Source organism: Protobothrops mucrosquamatus, unplaced genomic scaffold (genome assembly GCF_001527695.2).
Source record: "Protobothrops mucrosquamatus isolate PMUCROS unplaced genomic scaffold, P.Mucros_1.0 scaffold203, whole genome shotgun sequence".
NCBI classification, from domain to species: Eukaryota; Metazoa; Chordata; class Lepidosauria; order Squamata; family Viperidae; genus Protobothrops; species Protobothrops mucrosquamatus.
In genome coordinates, this window is record NW_015386558.1 from 282,355 (window position 1) to 302,294 (window position 19,940).

The following is a 19,940-nucleotide window of genomic DNA, read 5'->3' on the forward strand; positions in this document are numbered from 1 at the left end:
AAGAAAAACGAGCAGGAAATAATTTAATGTCAACCAAACCTCCTGGAAGGGAAGAGAAAGGTCATTGTCTTGTTTTGCATATCACCTGGAATCATCTAAAAGACACTCTCTGTGGAGCAGAGCCTGCAAAGCAATCAAATTTGGCACTTGGATCTGTTAGATGTGATGTGGCCCAGCAGGTTTTCAGCGTACAGTAATGAAGTTTCTCCATTTTCTCCTAGGCCCTGCCATCTTTCCTCCAGGACCTCAACGGTAAGGAGAGGCAGTGGAGACCAATCCTCTAAGATGTTCATTTGGACCAGTGGCCGGACCTCCACGTCATACAGGCACGATGAGAGAAGGTACGTGGCGTCCACACTGCGTTAGGCGTGTGCTGGGCTCCTTGTGCAGCAAGTTTGACATGCTGACTCTTCTTTGAGCTAAAATTGTGAAAGAGCCATCACAACATGACTGATAATTTATAACAATGGCATTATTGGTAACCAGGAATGATAGGAGAGGGAATTCTATCCTATTGCTTTTCCTTTCTCCAATCTCTCCAGGTACCATCATGAACAGATAATATTTCTATAGTAATTAGAGATAGTCCTCTATTTAGGAGTGCAGTTGAGCCCATATTTTCTGTTGCTAAGTGAGACATTTGTTGAGTGAGTTTTGCCCCATTTTACGACCTTTCTTGCCAGCGTTGTTAAGTGAAACCCTGTAGTCGTTAAGCTGGTCACAGGGCTATTAAGCTTCCCCACTGACTTTGCTCGTCAGAAGATGAACCCAGGACACTAGAATCGTCATAAATATGAACCAGTTGCCAAGCGTCCGAATTTTGATCACGTGACCATAGGGATGCTGCAATGGTTGTAAGTGTGAAATATGGTCATAAGTCCCCTTTTTCAGTGCCATTGTAATTTCAAATGGTCATTAAATGAACAGTTGCAAGTAAAGGTCTACCAGTATTGGGGGGGGGAATGAAGAATGATTCTGAAAGGCATGGAAAGCCAATTACACACCCAAACCGTGCTTCCTTATCAAAAAGTTCCACATTGCCTTAAAATATTACATGGTATAATGGACTTCTCTATTATCATTTTATTTAATGTCATATGAAATTAGGAGATCCCAACTCCATTCGTCTCCCAGGATTGCTGGAATTTCTGGCAGTTATAATTCACAGTGTCTACAGATCATCAGGTTGGGAGAAATTTATTCTAATTTTTCTCTGCTCACTTCCAGCTCCTCCATCGATTACAGACAGTCCCCAGGTTAAAAACAAGATCTGTCCCTAAATATACCTTTAAGAAGATTATTATTATTATTATTATTATTATTATTATTATTATTATTATTATTATTATTATTATTATTATTAGTTGGAAGGTACCTTGGAGGTCATCTAGTCCAACCCCCTGCTCAGACAGGAAACCCTATACCATTTCAGACAAATGGCTGTCCAGTCTCTTCTTAAAAACTTCCAGTGTTGGAGCATTCACCGCTTCTGGAGGCAGGTTGTTCCACTGGTTAATTTTTCTAACTGTCAGGAAGTTTCTCCTTTTTTCTAGGTTGCTTCTCTCCTTGATTAGTTGAATTTTATGTAAGTCGGAACTTGTGAACGGGGACTGCCTATTACTAAAAACGGCAGATGGCATTCACCTTCTTTCAGCAGACAAGATATTAAGGCAAAGCAATGTTTTCATGAACCACTGAAAACAAGCTATATTCAGATAGTCCTTGATTTGCAACCGTTCATTTAACGACTGTTCAAAGTTACAACGGCACTGAAAAAAAGTGACTCGTGACCCTTTTTCACACTAACAACCGTTGCAGCATCCCCACGGTCATGTAACCAAAATTCAGAAGCTGGGCAAGTGACTCATAGTTATGACGGTTGCAGCGTCCTGGGGTCATGTGATCGCCTTTTGTGACCCTCTGACAAGCAAAGTCAATAGGGAAGCCAGATTCACTTAATAACCATGTTACTAACTTAAGAACTGCAATAATAATAATAATAATAATAATAATAATAATAATAATAATAATAATAATAATAATAATAATAATAATAATAATAATAATAATAGAATAGAGCTGGAAGGGACCTTGGAGATCTTCTAGTCCAGCCCCCCGCTTAAGCAGGAGAACCTACACCATCTCAGACAGGTGATTGCTAGTCTTTTCTTAAAGATCTCCAGTGATGGGGCACCCACGATTTCTGGGGGCAAGCTGTTCCACTGGTTAATTGTTCTAACTGTCAGGAAGTTTCTCCTTAAAGCCAGGTTGCTTCTCTCCTTGATCAGTTTCCATCCATTGTTTCTTGTCCTTCCCTCTGGTGCTCTGGTGAACAACCTGACCCCCTCTGCCTTGTGGCAGCCCCTCAGATACTGAAACAGTGCTATCATGTCTCTCCCAATTTCTTCTTTTCTTTAGACTAGCCAAACTCAAGTGTGTGGCAAAAAAATAAATCGTAAAACGGGGCAAAACTCACTTAACAGATGTCTCACTTAGGATAGAACTTTTGGCCTCAATTGTAATTGTAAATCAAGGGCTACCTGTATTAACAACATGCAGCTTCAGAGGTTCATGAAAGCAAGGCATGTTTCAGTGGTCTTTCGGTTCGAGGAATTTTTAATAGTAGGCAACCCATTTGTAAGTACAAGTTGTCTGTAAGTTAGACATTCTTAATTCCAAGGACTGCTGTAATTCAAACTTCCCTGTGGAATGTGGAGGTAAAGTGGGAATATGCTTTTGTCGTGCTGCATTTTAACTAGGAAAATACATACTAGGCGGGAAAAATCAGGAAATGTACAAAAGCCAACCCACTGGATCTAAGGTACAATGCTCCTTGTTCCAGGTATCCTGGGCCATTAAAAATAAATATCGTTTCTGTGATGTTGATTCTTCCTGCATAGAAACACACTGGGCTTTTGTTGTTGTTGTTAGCTGTGATTTAGCCCCCAGAGTGCACGGCTGAATTTCAATAGCATATTTGCAGTGAGGGCCAACAAAGATGCATTTTAAATAAGAAGTATTCCTTGATACAATCACCCATTTGCTGCAAATCATTTATGTTCTCCGCCGACAATTAATGTCCCCAAACAGCATATCTCTAATGTCACTGCATTCATCTATCTGTAAATATATGAAACAAACTAGGATGCCTCACCTATTTATGTGATGCTCCTCTTCAGTGTTGAAATCCATAGTGAGGTGTTTTTTTTTCTCATGCTTGCTCAATGCATATTTAGAGTGGAAAAACATAGAAATGTCAGCGATAAATAAACGATAAATGAAGCAAATGCTTTATTTCCACTATAAATTACCGTTCTAGCTTCAGCAACCATCGTTCAATTCCATAGTCATGGAAAACATTCCAGAATTGACACCTATTCTCTTTATCATAAGTTTCAACAAACATACAATAAATTTCTTTCTCGTATTTATACGTATCTCAGTGACATGAAGAATCTGGTCTGCACAATACCATGGCACGAAGGGGCAGTGCCCTTCCCAAAATTTGCTCACCATTTACACCCTCTCAATCAAAATTCTATCAAATATTTTCCCATTTAACAAACTAAACCCCCCCACCCCACCCCAGTCTAATTACCTTTCCTTTCGTTCAGGGAAGAATCATGACATTTTCTCAATCCAAGGTGGCATGGATGCCATGTCCCTAAGCATGTTAAACAAGGCACACAGCCATGAACAAACCACAGCCCCATTTTAACCTTTCTCCAATTGCATCATCTATACCTGCAGCCTTTTAATTTTTCAACAATTTGACGCTGTAAACATTACTTTCTCGACATCCTTTTTTTTTATCAACACTAACATTCTTGACATATGTTTGGACCTGGGATGCGTTCAAGTAATTTTGTTTGCAAGTCTGAACATCATGTTTGTGGTGCACATGTTGTGCTTGGCATATCTGGTCAGAAGAAGCAGGCCATTGCTATTTAGTTTTCCCAATCCATGTGTCATGGTTCCGATTAAGGGGATACTTCAAAGAACCTCGAGGCATTGTTTACCTTAAAGTCTCTTTATTAGTACAGCACCCTTCAGCACGAACATGGGGGACGCCAAGATCTGAATTCCCCTCCCCTGAGCACATAATATTCAAGCACAATTCCCTCCTCCAATTAGCAGTCATAAATCACGTTCTCCAATCAGTTTGAAGGGCAAAGTTTTCCTTCCATTCTGTAGCCTTTATCTTAACTAAACCCCACACACATTCTTTCTCCTCCCCTCCCAGTATCATCTAATTTAACTCTAAAAGTACCACAAAGCTTATACAGAGAGTGGCTGCCTCTTCATATTTTGTCAAAGCAAGAACATCCAATGTTAGCAACATTGACACCATGTCTTCTAAAAGGCAAACATCAACTCTGTGACCTGGTACACCAAAAGCTGTTTGAAGCCGTCAGGTTATGTAATTCACCTTCTAAATGCTAGGAAGCCACTCTTGGACACGCCCTGTTCTTTTGTTATTGTTCAATAGGCACAGAACACCATCAGATAATTTTTATGCACATGATGATATTTCCACCCAAGACCACAAGTGCTTTGGATTTTCTTTTTCTTTTCTTTTCTCCCCAAATCCATAATCTGATCTGGATATATAAGGTTGGAGGTTGTTGTATCATATGGGACTCACACTTGGCATTCTTCTTGCCACATATCTATGCTCTTTTCCGAACATAAAACAATAGCAGTTCCTTCTTTCTTATCCTGTCATCAATTGATTTCTCACACACAACATAAAAGGCAAAATGGAAGACAACTGGAATGCTGCAATAACCAGAAAAATTCCAAGCTTTTAAACCTCCAAAAATCAATTGTGCTTTCCATTTGGAAAGACTGCAGGGTGGGTTAGCCTTAACAGCCTCAGAGATGATAATCTTGTTAATTTTATCCAGTCATTTTTCTTTACTGCATTTTGCAGTTGCATAGCAGAAGAACAACAGGAGAGGTTGTACTGTTTACATAACAACCGAGTAAAATACCTAATTATACTTAGTGTGGTTGGGTTCTCAGAAAAGTACATTTTTCACTCTGGGAGTTTACCCGAGTTTAAGTAGCTTTCTATTCCTGCTGGAATTGTTTCAATAAGGTACTGAGAACTTATGTGATCCTTCATAGTGGACTCTGGTGGTTCAGCCTGTAGAGGGGTCTTAGGAAGACAAATATACAATAATGCCCTTCTGTGAGTATATACATAACTACCTGAGATAGAGGAATTCACTGCTCTCTGATGTATCAATAGCTACATAGCTGGATGCTTTAGAAAAGGACAAGAGAACAAATACTCAGAGACAGTCTGTCCCTGGATCATGAAAACTAATGGTCTTTCTGAGATAACCTACCAACAGATAAGTAGAGACTTTCTATTAAGTATAAACTTTCTACTAAGTTTGGCTTTCTAGAACCAAATTAAAGATCTACAGACTCCAGTTAGCCTCTTAACATGTAGCGCAGGTCCTCAGTCGCCTTACTGCCTGGGGCTCCTACAATTTATTTGTTTGATTTAATCTTTTATTTGTTACCTTTCCTCTGTCCATTTCATGCCTCATAGCCTCCTGTGGAAATGACATGGCCGTCCTTTTCAATTAGCCATCTTATTTCTCAATCGTCCATGTGAGTCACATTTGTGTTCTGGTGGGATTATTGACTGATCGTGCCATGCCCATTTTATGTCTGCAGAGCGACGCAAGTTATGTTGCGTGATGGGCTAATGTTCCAGAACAGCATGACAATTGTTGCCGTTCCTGCCTGCTTTCATTTGGTAACAACGCATCTACCGATAGCAAGCCATTACAGTTAAATACAATTTGATAAATAGTCACAGAGCCATGGGGCACTTATTTATTTTGTTCACATTTCTTCTCCTAAGGGAATGAAGATGGTGTCATAGATACTCCTATAAACAGGGGGGGAGGTTATGTTGTTGTTGTTGTCCTATATTTTGGGGAGAGGGAAATAAAGGGATGAGATAGATTGATTATGAATTTCATTTCAAGATGGGGAAAGGTTAGCGAGTTTTTCAAGAGTCGGTTCATTTATTGCCTGCATTCCAGTAAATCCTTAGCAGTGAACTGGAATAATGCATGTGGATTTTCTGCAAATAATGGAAGAAGCAGTGTAGTGAAAAATTATGAACACAGGAATAAAATAACAATAATACACATCAAGCTAGATAAAAGCCACCAGTACTTACTTGAAAATGAATTAAGCCAATCTATTTATTTTCAAGTGATGATGCTCAAACTGGAGGCTGGTATGACAGCAGTCCGATGCGTGTCTAAATATATGCAGACTTGTTTTTCTGAATACATTGGATCAGGCTTTATAGCCACACAGAGACAGGAGGAAAACATTTGCTTTCCTGTTTTTAAACAACACACACAGGTACACATGGGAAATGTATACATAATGCACTGTTTCTCAACTCTGGCAAGTTGAAAATGTATAGACTTCAAATCCCAGAAATTCTGGAATTTGAAGTCTACACATCTTCAAAGTGCTAAGGTTAAGAAACACCAGTGTAGAGATTGCTTTGAAATATGGCCAGAGTATTTTGAGCATGAAGCAGTTCTTCAGAAGAAGCATCTTTGCATTATGACAGAGTTACACCTTCACAATAACATGGAGATCCTGTCCAAAACTCCATCTGTGTATCATCCTCCCATTCTCTCCCTGATATATTAGTCAGCACATCATGTCTATCCATAATATCATGCATTTACCCCTTCCTCCTATTATCTACTCCACTGCATGTGGCTGGCTACCATTAGTGAGGGGAAAAGAAATCAGCGCTCATTCCACACACCCACTGAGTTCCAAATTATGGAGAAGAAGAAAAGAGAAGCCGAGATGTTGTCCTCAACTCAGCCAGCCCCGCAAGGACCTCCAGGAAAGAAGCATAGCCAGGAATACTAGTTCTGTCTTTATTGTGTGGTTATACAGGTAGTCCTTGACTTACAACTGCAACTGAGCCCAAAATTTATGTTGAGAAGTGAGACATTTGTTAAGGGAGTTTTGTCCCATTTTACAACTTTTCCTGCCACCATTGCTAAGTGAATCAGTGCACTTGTTAAATTAGAAACATGGCTGTTAAATGAACCTGGCTTGTCAGTGAACTTTGCTTGTCAGAAGGTTGGAAAAGGTGAGTCGGTTTCCAAGCGTCTGAATTTTGATCACATGACCCTGGGGATGCTGTAATACAGGGGTAGTCAACCTTGGCTCTTTTATGACTCGTGGACTTCAACTCCCAGAATTCCTGAGCCAGCATGGCTGGCTCAGGAATTCTGGGAGTTGAAGTCCACGAGTCATAAAAGAGCCAAGGTTGACTACCCCTGCTGTAATGGATGCAAATGTGAAGAATGGTCCTTTTTTCAGTGATGTTGCAACTTTGGACAGTCACTAAACAATCTGTGGTGAGTCGAGGACTACCTGTAGTAACAGAATCTTGCAAGACTGAAAGTATTTTTTTCGGAGAGTAAAAAGGAAGGCCTCCTTTGAACTGTTTCCCATGCCCTCCTTTCCTTCAGTGGGCCAAGACATCTTTTACTTGCAGATGTCCAGCCTGTGGCTCTCCCTCCTGCCTCTCAAGGTCATTGCCACATACATTATAAACCCAACGATGCTTTTTCAGGAGGCAACTGGACTTCCTTGTTTTTTCTTTGAACACATTTCGCTTCTCATCCAAGAAGCTTCTTCAGCTCTGACCGGATGGTGGGGAACGGAAGGATTTATACTTCTTGCAGACAGCTGGTCATTTGCATTCTTCTGGAGAGTCGTTGAGGCTAAAAGAATGCAAATGACCAGCTGTCTGCAAGGGGTGTAAATCCTTCCGTTCCCCACCATCCAGTCAGAGCTGAAGAAGCTTCATGGATGAGAAGCAAAACGTCTTCAAAGAAAAAACAAGGAAGTCCAGTTGCCTCCTGAAAAAGCACCTTTGGGACAACGATGACCCAGGTGACTGAGAATCTCCATGGACATACATTACAAACCCCTTATTTGTTCCCCTTAATTCTAAACTTGTGTCTTAGCACAAAACCAGAATGGAGTGGTAGAGCTCAGATTCAACCTAACACTTCAGCTTAATAAACAATCCAACTGTCTAGGCAGTGTCGTGCCTTAACACCCTTCCCACCTTGTTCCTTTTCTATATATGCAAACATATCATTTAAAAAAGAAAACTAGGAAGCTGTCCTGCCACAAAGCAAAGCACAATCACTTGGCATTCTTGTTATTTGCAGCACATCCTTGGAACAGCCATTTTCCCCTTCTGGCACGTTGATGTTCCCTGGGAACATCAATCCTGGGAACCATTTTGTAAATAAGCAACTGTCCCACCTTATCAAAATTCCAAATGTGTCCCTAACTCCTCCAAAATTGCTAATCTCTGCAATATGTGCTGATGGGAAAATATAAAACTCACTAGAGTATATGGAGCAGAAAATATGTGTCTGCTCGTGTCCTACCTTTAAATACCATAAAAATATTTCATTTGAATGTGGGATTTCTCAGACATAGTGTAACTCATACTGTAACTCATTTGAGAGAGAGAGATGATAGACACTAATAGAAGAGAATATCTATAGCTCAGGGTTGAACTGTGGGGTCCTTGGTGCTCTCTGAGCCTGGTTGTTTGCTTACAGATGTTTTATTATCCAATTAGATACCATCGTGCATACAAATGAGTGTGAGTTTGCTTCCTATATATATATATAGTTGCTTGCCTTGCCAGTTTTGGGGAAGTTGTGGTTTTCTCCTTGGAGGTTCCTTGGGTAACGTGTTGTTTTTGTGCCTCGTTGTCTAATGTGATCTTTATTTATCTGAATGTTGGCTGCTGTTGGGGAAGATGTCTTCTAATTTTTTGTTTCCTTCCTAGATTTATATTTATATGTCTCTTTTGAAAGGTGTGTAAATGTGTCTATTGATGGCTGATTTATCTAAACACATTAGAACTCTCTAATCAAGATATTACCAAGGGGAAAAAACCACTCTCTAACTTAAGCTGGCAGAACAGCTACTATATATAAACAGGCAGCAAACCCCATACTCGCCTGCATTGATGATATTACCTAGTTGGGTAATGAAATGTCTGCAAGTAAACAACAAAGATCAGAAAGCACCAAGAACTCCATAGATAGATAGATAGACAGACAGACAGACAGACAGACAGACAGACAGACAGACAGACAGACAGACAGACAGACAGACAGACAGACAGACAGACAGACAGATAGATAGATAGATAGATAGATAGATAGATAGATAGATAGATAGATAGATAGATAGATAGATAGATAGATAGATAGATAGATAATTATTTTTAGGTTAACACAAACCCAGAACATCATGAAATAAGCTAGAAATAAGTTGGCACCAAAGATGTTGATCAAGTGATCACATTATGGATGGCCACCAATGTGAGGAAATATCTCTGAAAAGGAGAACAAAAAAAGATGTTTGTACTAAATTAAAGACCTTAATGCAGATGGAAAAATTACAAAATACTATATACTGTTAAAAATGCTATAATAAAATGCCATAATACTATAAAATATAACGTCTATTCATATCGCCCTTGATACATGGTTGTAATGGACTCTGCCCATTTCAGTCGCACATCATGACAGTCATTAAGCGAGGAGACCACATGATTACCTCGCTTAATGACCTCCACCCCCATTGTCTCTGATGCAGTTGTTAAAAATCACATTAAGCAGAGGATGGGATACCTCAGGGTTGGAGGATGCCCTGGGAGGCCTAGCACAGGCCCAGGTCTGTCTGCCTCGAGCCTCCCAAGGTCTTCCCTACCCCATGCTCCACTTCCCATGCCTCAGGGTCCCACAAGCCCTTGGGCCTGCTTCCTACCCCTTGGGTCCCCACACCCTCCTCCTCATCCCCCACCAAGCATGTCAGCAGGTCATAAGTCAAGGGCTACCTGTAAAACGGTAATCATTTTAGAACTCAAATATAGAATTTTAGAAATTGGTAGCATGATATCAGATCATATTTTTCACAGGAAAGATTAACCTCTATGCCTAAATCAGCCTATTGTCCTCCTCTCTGGGTCAATTAAGTGTCCAGAGCAGTGCTTTTTTTGTATAAAAAAAAAAGGTGCCAGAACTCACACACATCATATAACCCGCCTTGCCTACCCTATAAGGTTCCATCCAAAAAAGGTGCCGGAATTCCGTTCTGGGCGTTCTATGACAAAAAAAGCCCTGGTCCCGAGTATCTTGAAGGGCAAGCCCTAAGAACTCTAAATTGTTGAAATGCCACCAGGAAGTAAAGCAGGGAATAACACATCTTTGACTATTCTTTCTTCGGTCACATCACACATTTTTCTGGGGATTCCAAAACATTCCTCTGGTGTGAACGATTTAAGATTCGTTGTCAAAGATTCATTTCATCTGTTGCAAAAAGCTCCTTCCTGGAACTTGAAAAACAGAGGCAAGAAAGGGAAAGAGGAGCTTTGAAATCATTCCACCGATGAAAGCCTTTTGTGTGTTTTGGATGATTTTTTTTTTCCCCTTACCAGGTCCTAGCGAAAATCTTTAGAAAACATCGAATGCGGTAATCATAAAGCTGTGATGTCCCCTGAGGCAGGCCCTGGAAACGGAGCAAACATTCCTTTTAGAGGGTTTATTGATTAAAGTGTGAACTCCACATAAGAATGTATTGTTTTCAACCTCAGAAATATTTACCAAAAAATCAGGGATCATGATCTGCTGGACAAAAGGAAAACAGTCACCGCTCTCAAAGCAGGAGAGGACCGGGCCATATTCCTCGGACTGGCCATGATGGTGTGCTCCATTATGATGTACTTCCTCCTGGGCATCACCCTGCTGAGATCATACATGCAAAGGTAAATTATTCGTGTTTCTTCTAATAGCATTCTCAGATCTAAAAACATAGAACATAAAACATACTGTAGAATAATGAGCTTGGAGGTCTTCTAGTCCAACCCCCTGCTCAAGCAGGAGATTGTTCAGACAAATGGTTGTCCACTCTCTTTTTGAAAGCCTCCAGTGATGGAGCACCCATAACTTCTGAAGGCAAACTGTTCCATTGGTTGATTGCTCTCACCATTAGGAAATTTCTCCTTAGTTCTAGGTTGCTTCTCTCCTTGTTTGGTTTCCAACCATTGTCTTTTGTCTTGCCTTCTGGTGCTCTGGAAAATAGTTTGATCCCCTCGTCTTTGTAGGAGCCCCTCAAATATTGGAATAGTGCTATCATGTCACCCCCTAGTCCTTCTTTTCATTAGATTAGACATACCCAATTCCTGCTATCGTTCTTTGTATGTTTTACCCTCCAGTCCCCTAATCATTTTTGTTGCTCTTCTCTGCACTCTTTCCAAAGTCTTTCCAGACATACAAGAGGCAAATGTGAAGTTTGGCCTTAGACTACATCAGCCTTCCATAGCCTGATGCCTGTGCAATGTGTTAGGATGATGGACCCTATTATTCTCCACCAATGTGACCATGCTGATATAAATTTCTAGGAACTGTATTGCCAATATTTCTGGAGAGCTCCAGAAATTGGGAAAGGGTGGACTAACAAATAGGAAGAAAAGACGCAAGAAATATCTGTTCATTTCATTATTCAATTTGCTTTCATGATTCAAATCCTAATACCTTCCAGTATTAATATCTGTGTATTTACATGATTCACATTAGATATATTTCTTTCTTCATTTGCTTACTTGTTTGTTCATTTCTTCTCTGGGGCTGCCCACTCATTCACAAGTTGCTTTCATATATTTTTTTCAATGTGTATGAAAGGTCAGGAATTGGAATTGATTTTTACAGCCATCTTCAGGCAGTCATCATTTTATTTCCTGAAAATGCTATAGATGCTACATGGTTCTCCATTTTTTATTTGTCTGTTTTCAGAATAGCCTTAAAAGAATGTCCTTAAAGCCCAAAGAAAAGTATATAGAACAGTGAAAAAAATCTTTTTTTTAAGTTTCTCCTAAGCTTCAAACCAGTAACCTTCTACATATTTACAAAGCAAATGTTATAACCATCATGCTATTGTAGCATTGCTAGTAAAATAACACAATAACAGAGTTGGAAGAGACCTTGGAGGTCTTCTAGTCCAACCCCCTGTCCAGGCAGGAAAGCTTACCATTTCAGACAAGTGGTTGTCCAATCTGTTCTTAAAAACTTCCAGTGTTTGAACATTCACAACTTCTGGAGGCAATTTGTTCCACTGATTAATTGGAACTAGCTGTCAGGAAATTTCTCCTTAGTTCTAGGTTGCTTCTTTCCTTGATTAGTTTCCATTCATTGCTTCTTCTCCAGGGTAACCACTGACATGGCTGAGGGAGTATTCTTTCTTTTATGAAGTAGCTACAACTGTGTGACTAGACTTTCACAAAGTACAGCACATCAATTAGAAAGGAAAGAGTACATAAAAACACAGGAGAAAAATGTATCCAGAGATCTCAACTGCAATGAGAGGAGGTGAATAAAGAGTGACGTTCTCCACCCTTCTCTTCCAAAAATGGTTTCTGGTCCATTCAGATGATGGGACAAATAGGCAATGCAGATAAGATCTCACCGTCTCAAGTATTTTTTGCATAGCTCTAACAAAGCAAAAATTAATCAGAACTAACTGGGACTTATCAAACACTTGCTGTACCACTAATTCTAACTTTTATATTGGCATAGTGACATACTTGTCAAAAGCATCTATAACAGTGATGGCGAACCTTTTAGAGACCGAGTGCCCAAACTGCAACCCAAAACCCACTTATTTATTGCCGGGTGCCAGGTGGGCATGGCCCACTGAATGGGCGTGGCTGTGGTGGTCATGGCAGATTGGGTGGGTGTGGCCAAGGTGGGCGTGATCACCTCAATATTGCTCATGGGGAGGGACGCCTGTGTGGGCTGGGCAGGGTTGGGGGAGATCCAGGGGGTCTCTGGCAGGTGGGGCGGTGGGCAGGAGGCTCGTCCTGCGGGGTGAGGCGAGGCGAGGCTAGGCAGGGCGGGGTGCCATTGTCACGGCATGGTGAGGCAGGGGCCGGGGCGGCTGCTGCCTGACACCATCGGCTCCTGGACACAGAGGTCAGTGAGTGCATGGGTGCTGGGATGCATCCAGCCCGGCGAGTTAGCGGGTGGCTGGTGGAAGAGGGAGAGTTGCCATCTCCGGGGCATGGCGCGCGTGCCCACAGAGAGAGCTCTGAGTGCCGCCTCTGGCACGCGTGCCATAGGTTCGCCACCACTGATCTATAAGCTCCAGTCATGGTTCAGAATGCATCAGGGCAAACTTTATGTCTAAATGTGGTCTTCTAAGTTTCTTAGGTCACATTCAACTTCTGATAACTCTAAAGACGTGTGCTTGGCTTCTCTTCAATGATAACCTCTAATATTTCCAAGGACATTAATGATCTGTCACCTTTTCCATCATCTTCCCCTTCCTGTGCTTCCCTCAACCTTTACCAAACTTAATCAAAGTCTCACAGCCAACTGTAGCTGTGTTTTTCATAACTTACTAATCACATAACACAACAGGGTCACAACAAGAGAGCTTATCTGCACTGTCTACATGTCCTATTGACTCAAGACCTTTTTAAAACTCTGAGAGATCCTGGAGGCAATATGTATGTCTGCTCCCTACTTCATTTTTCTCATTGCCTCTTCATGCACTGTATATTTCTTTCCTGTTTGAAAAACTAATGCTAAGGATATACAGTATATGCTCATCTTAAAAACTATCCATATTTTCATTAGAAGGAACTGAGCACAATGTTGAAACTGCTAACCTTAAAACTGGAAGGTGTAGGAGTTCTAAAAATAGCCACTTTTTTCATGTTTCATAAATTGATTTAAAGAAAGCTTAGACATAATGACGGTGCATTCTTTGCTGGCTAATCAACATATTAGATAAAAATAGAAGTTCTCCATGGGGCTAAATTCTGGCATCTTCCACCTCTCTTTTTTTCTGTATTGCTTAAGAATTACTAGTAGTCCTCGACTTACAATAGTTCATTTAGTGACCGTTCAAAGTTACAACGGCATGGAAAAAAGTGACTTATGACTGTTTTTCACACTTACAATCCCCAAGGTCACATGATTAACATTCAGACATTATATTTATGACGGCTGCAATGTCCCGGAGTCATATGATCCCCTCTTGTGACTTTCTGACAAGCAAAGTCAATGGGGAAGTCAGATTCACTTAACAGCCATGTTACTAACTTAACAACTGCAGTGATTCACTTAACAACTGTGGCAAGAAAGGTCGTAAAATGGGAGAAAACTCACTTTACAAATGTTTCACTTAGCAACATAAAATTTGGGCTCAATTGTACAGAACTGGGAAGTTTGCGTATTGTCCTGTGATTGATTTATTTTTTAATGTAGGTCCCGGTATTGTCCCAATTTTGCTTCATTCTGGTTATTTCACACGATTTGTCTTTTATCTGCTTGTCTTAGCAACAAATTCAATATGAGACTATCAAAGGATAATTTTCTTGGAAGAAATTACCCACTGTTCTATGAAGAGAAGCTATTACTGATGGGCAGTGCAGGGTGGTGGATGTATTTGTAATCAAAAATAGATCACTCTTTCTCCTTCACAGTTAGAAATGGGCAGAGTTACACAGATAGAAAAATAGAGCAACCTCTGGGAAAAAAAACCCTCAGTCGATTCTTTATTGTCTTCAAAATGTTGTAAATTGCCCTCAAATGCTATGTATTATCTTAGCGCCATCTCATTCACCTGGGTTGTCTATGAAGTTCATGAAATATTTACATTCTAAGGAAAAAGCCATTTCCACACAAAAGCATCCTTATAAAAGTTCCCTGACTCAAAGCCCCAGTCAAGTCCTGACAAGAAACCAAATAAATTTACAATTTTATATAAGCAGAAGAACACTTCTCCAATTCAATTTGAAATCACCTTGATATAATATCACATGCTTCCACCCTGAACGTGTCTCTTTCATTTTAGCCTGTGCTCATTTTTATTTCCATCTGAGAAAATTGATTTATGCCTTGGTGGCGTTGATCTCTTGGGTGACTGTGTGATTTTGTTTCATGTGAGGACTTTTTTTGTGTGTGTGCTTCTTTCTCAATCATTTTTTTGAAGCAGTTACGCATCTCACAAGCGAAAGTGATAATGGAAGGAGGTGATTCCTTGCCTCACAAAACAAGGCTTGGTTTTCTGCAGAATTTTATTAACAGGATCTAATTTGTGAATATATAGACCCGAATCTTGCCACAAGAACCGTTTCAAATGTCTTCAGATTTTTTTTTACCAGAGTTTGCCTGTGACTTCACCATCTCTTTTTCTTTGAAATGACTCATAATGCATATCAAAATATAAACACAACAGGGCCGTATTGGTTTTGATAGCATTGTTTTCTTTTTAGGGAAAAATTGATACAAGTAGTCCTTGACTTACAACCACAACTTTCCATTGCTAAGCAAGACATTTGTTAAGTGAGTTTTACCTTGCCACAGTTGTTAAGTGAATCACTACAATTGTTAAGTTAATAACACAGTTGTTAAGTGAATCTGGCTCCTCCCCCCATTGAATTTGCTTGTCAGAAAGTCACATGATCTTGGGATACTGCAACCATTATAAATATGAGCCAGTTGCCAAGCATCCTTTTTTTTGGTATAGATTTTATTAGTTTTTATGAGGTTAAGAATAAGGTGGGGTCGGGGTTGGGGTTGGGATTTAGGTTAGGGTTAGGATTAAGGTTAGGGTTGGGGTTGGGGGTTTTCCAAATACAGTAACATTCTCAATATTTAGCAAACAGCATAATGTCTGGGTTCATGTATTTAACAAACAATAACAGATAATAGTTAGTTATCATAAACAATATGGTAATTAATCACTCAATAGCCTTCTTCTTGCTAATATATATTCAAAATTACATATCACGTTCCTTTCTCTCTAACTCGTCTTTCTAGCTATTGATAGAAATTATCCCATGTTCTAAAATACACCGAGTCTTCTTTCTCTTTTATCTTTAAAGTCAGTCTATCCATTTCTGCACACTCTAGAATGTTCTTAATTAGTACTACTTCAGCTGGTAAGTTTTCATTTTTCCAATGTTGGGCAAATACAATTCTTGCTGCCGTTAGTACGTGTAGTATTAAACATCTGCAATCTTTCTCATAATTAGCTCCTATTATTCCTAACAAAAATAATTCTGGTTTAAAGTCTATTTGTTTTTTAGTCATTTTCACCAAATTTTGATCACATGGGGATGCTGCAATGGTCAGAAGTGTGAAAAACGGTCATCATAAGTCGCTTTTTTTTTCAGTGCTGTTGTAACTTTGAAAGGTCACTAAATGAATGGTTGTAAGTCAAGCGCTACCTGTAGTGGGTTTTTTTAATGGCTGTTTTGGACCACTCTTCAACATCCTTTCAAAGTTCCATTCGTGGATAGATGTAGGAGAAGAGCAGGCAAAGCTGAAGGGCTGAGTTAAGCGCATCAGCAGCTTAGAATAATTACGTTGCCATAAGCGTGCCCAGTCAAACCCCTCCTGAATTCCATTGACCCTTATCTGGTGCCAATTTATTTGTTGAACTTTAGTTAACTAGATTCTTGTGTACAGGCTTGAATAAATCTTCTATGCTGCAATCTAACAGATGGTCCTGATTCTTTGCGCCTAACATTAATCCAGTCAACTAAAGTTCTACACTAAATTGCCACCAGATACGGGTCAAGAGAATTCACATTAGACTTGGACCGCTTGTGGCAACATAACAATTCTAAACTGATGACATGCTTAACTCCCCACCCCCAGTTCTGCCTGCTCGTCTCCTACAATAAGTGCTGAATAGGTGCACCTCAAACAACTTTATTTCAAAAAGGCAATCGTTCTGTTTAAAAAAGCACAAAGAGTGCCTAATACTAGCCAGTGAAATTCCTTGCCATTTTTCTTTGGAAGAATGCTGATTGCAATTTCACACCAGTTTTCCTCACTAAAGAAAGCCCCAGAAATTAATTAAATTTAATTAATCACACTAAAATGGTCACATTATTCAAATTTGCACTATTCAAAGCGATGTTTCTATGGAAAACATGTATTTGGTTCCAGCTCAGTGATGAAAATTTTTAAACCTAATTTTTATAAGTACATTAATGAAGTATTAACAGTAAATAATAATTAAAAAAAGAATATACTTATAATTTAAATGTATGGTTAACAAAGAGACAGAGCTGTTAGAGAAAGAAAAATAAAAACAAAAATATTCTATCATAGAGTCAAGTGTTCCAGTTTCCATCCTGTTTTACTGTGGCTCTGACCACATTCATGTTGTACAGTTACATCAAAGTTGTGTTGTAACACAACAATAACAGACCTCTTATTTTTAAAACTTGTATTGTGTTCCTTACATGAAGATTAGCAGCATCAAAAACCCCAATCACAATTGTGTATGCTGTAGCCTCAATGTGCTTATGTATTTGTTCAACTTATGGGGTGTCCATCTCACCTTGCAATGACTCTAGGCAGCTTACAATCAATAAAAGCAACAATATACAACATTAAAGCAATAAACCATACCACTAAAATTGATTAAAAAAAGATGGGGAGGAAGGGAGCAAGATGAACACAGGGAGGAGATGGGGTCTTATCTCAGTCCATTAACAGAATAACAGAGTTGGAAGGGACCTTGGAGGCCATCTAGTCCAACCCCCTGTTCAGGCAGGAAACTCTATACCATTTCAGACAAATGGTTGTCCAATCTCTTCTTAAAAACTTCCAGTGCTGGAACATTAATCACCTTTGGCATCACATGCCCCCAGGTCCGTTGGCAGAGACAGGCCTTCAGGCCCTTAAGGCAGAACAGAAGGGTGTGTGTGGATCTCACCTTGGGAGGTATGATGTTCCAGAGGGCAGAAGCCATGGCAGAAAGGGCTCTTCTCCTGGACCATGCCAGCCAGAATTCCTGGACCTATGGATTCCACAGCATGTCTCTTTTTCCATTGCAGATGGGGCAAGTCAATCAGTTATGGCACATGCATTCATCTCACATGAATGGGATTTTGGTTGCATTTAAGGTGACCTGGTATCAGTTTACAATTTGCAAGTCACACTCAATGAAATATCACTCTCCAAACTTGCACTAATCATAACTTATGTGTGATCCATTGGCAGATCTGGTAGAGAAGATTCCTACACACACACACACACACACACACACACACCCTGTCTGCTCATCTTCTTGATTTTTAGTTTTCTATTTTATTTTTCTGAATTTAATTCTTTTCTAGTACTTTTTTTTTTTTTAGTTTGGATTACATTGTAAGCACCCAGGGTCGCTGTATCAGTGATATGGGCGGCATAGAAATTGAATAATGAATGAGCTAGATAAAGTTAAAAATGCAACTAAAACTGGGTCACTGACCAGACTAAAACAAAATTTAAAATTTAATTTAAAAATAAATACAATAAAATAAATACGATACAATAAAATATAAAATGATGCAAAACATGCTTCAAAAACACAAGAATGACTCAACAGGGGCTCCACAGAAACCAAATTAGATCGGTGTGAGAACTGATCCCTTGGTCCCACAAGATGACATTAAACTGACAGAACCTGGAGCACACCCACTCTGCCTGCTCTTCCATTTTGTTACTGAGGCCCAATTAAAACAGGATGTGCCATAAATCTTACGTGAGAAAAATCAGATGTAAAAATCAACAGTAATGGAAAAATACTGAGCTTCCTTAATCTCCGAAATGATTCTCATACAAGCTTCGTTCTGTATGAGCTCAATCATCTTATTGCAAATCTCTGAGGAAATGTCAGCCCGTTCTTTTGTTCCTTTTATTTTCCTGATTGCTTTGAGAACTGCTCATAAAATGAATTACATAGTAAAAATCTATTGATCCAAGAGAAATGCCTGTGAAAGCCATCCCAAAGTCTGATTCTCTTTAACGATATTCTCTGATTATTATTTAAAAAAATAAAAGCAGATCATAATTTTTGATATTGGATACTATTTTCATGCTCTTTGATTTCTCTTTCTTTGTACCGCTCCCCATCTGAAAATCCTTCTTTCGCCAAAGAACGTGGTGTGGATGAGTGGCAGAGTTCACAGGCAAAGCAGGAAATGTTTCATCTGTATATAAAATGTTAATGGGCACTTTGTACAGGTAGTCCTCAACTTATGACCACAATTGAGCCCAACATTTATGCGGCTAAGTGAGATGTTTCTTGAGTGAGTTTTGCCCCATTTTACAACCTTTCTTGCTACAGTTCTTAAGTAACAGCTATAGAAATGGAATGTATGTATGTATGTATGTATGTATGTATGTATGTATGTATGTATGTATGAATATAACATTGCTGGGTGGGCCTCTGATGAAATAATAATAATAATAATAATAATAATAATAATAATAATAATAATAATAATAATAATAATAATAATAATAATAATAATAATAATAATAATAATAATAATAATAATATAAAAAATAATAATAAAAAAGTTGGAAGGGACCTTGGGGCTCATCTAGTCCAACCCCCTGCTCAGGCAGGAAACCCTATACCAGTGATGGTGAACCTTTTAGAGACCGAGTGCCCAAACTGCAACCCAAAACCCACTTATGCATCGTCGGGTGCCGGGTGTATGTGGCCCATTGGGTGTGTGTGGCCCATTGAGTGGGCATGGATGCGGTGGTAACGGCAGACTGGGTGGGACTAAAAAGTTCAATCAATCAATTCCAACTTTGCAAGATTTTTTTTTCCTGTGAGAAGTTGAAATTGACTGATTGATTGAACCTTTTTTTTTTTGTACACGGCGGCAGAGGCCTAAAGCAAAAAAGTTTTATAAAACCCAGCTGAAGGCCTAGGACTGGGGCAACGGCACGCGTGCCCACTGAGAGGGCTCTGAGTGCCGCCTCTGGCACCCGTGCCATAGGTTCGCCACCACTGCCCTATACCATTTCAGACAAATG

At 39.6% G+C, this 19,940-nt stretch overlaps 1 protein-coding gene across 2 annotated transcripts in view; it reads left to right on the plus strand.

Moving 5' to 3' along the window:
- Positions 1–234: 234 nt before the first annotated feature.
- The window catches only part of KCNMB2 (potassium calcium-activated channel subfamily M regulatory beta subunit 2), a 35,346-nt gene continuing 15,640 nt past the window's right edge, over positions 235–19,940 (plus strand). The window contains exons 1-4 of one of the 2 annotated variants that reach the window (XM_029283730.1): positions 250–341; positions 7,333–7,345; positions 9,770–9,780; positions 10,700–10,870. In XM_029283730.1, the coding sequence (XP_029139563.1) occupies positions 286–341; positions 7,333–7,345; positions 9,770–9,780; positions 10,700–10,870 (251 nt within the window). In that variant the 5' untranslated portion in view covers positions 250–285. Of the gene's footprint in view, positions 342–7,332; positions 7,346–9,769; positions 9,781–10,699; positions 10,871–19,940 lie in introns of both variants that reach the window. The other variant, XM_015813927.2, reaches the window with a different exon arrangement.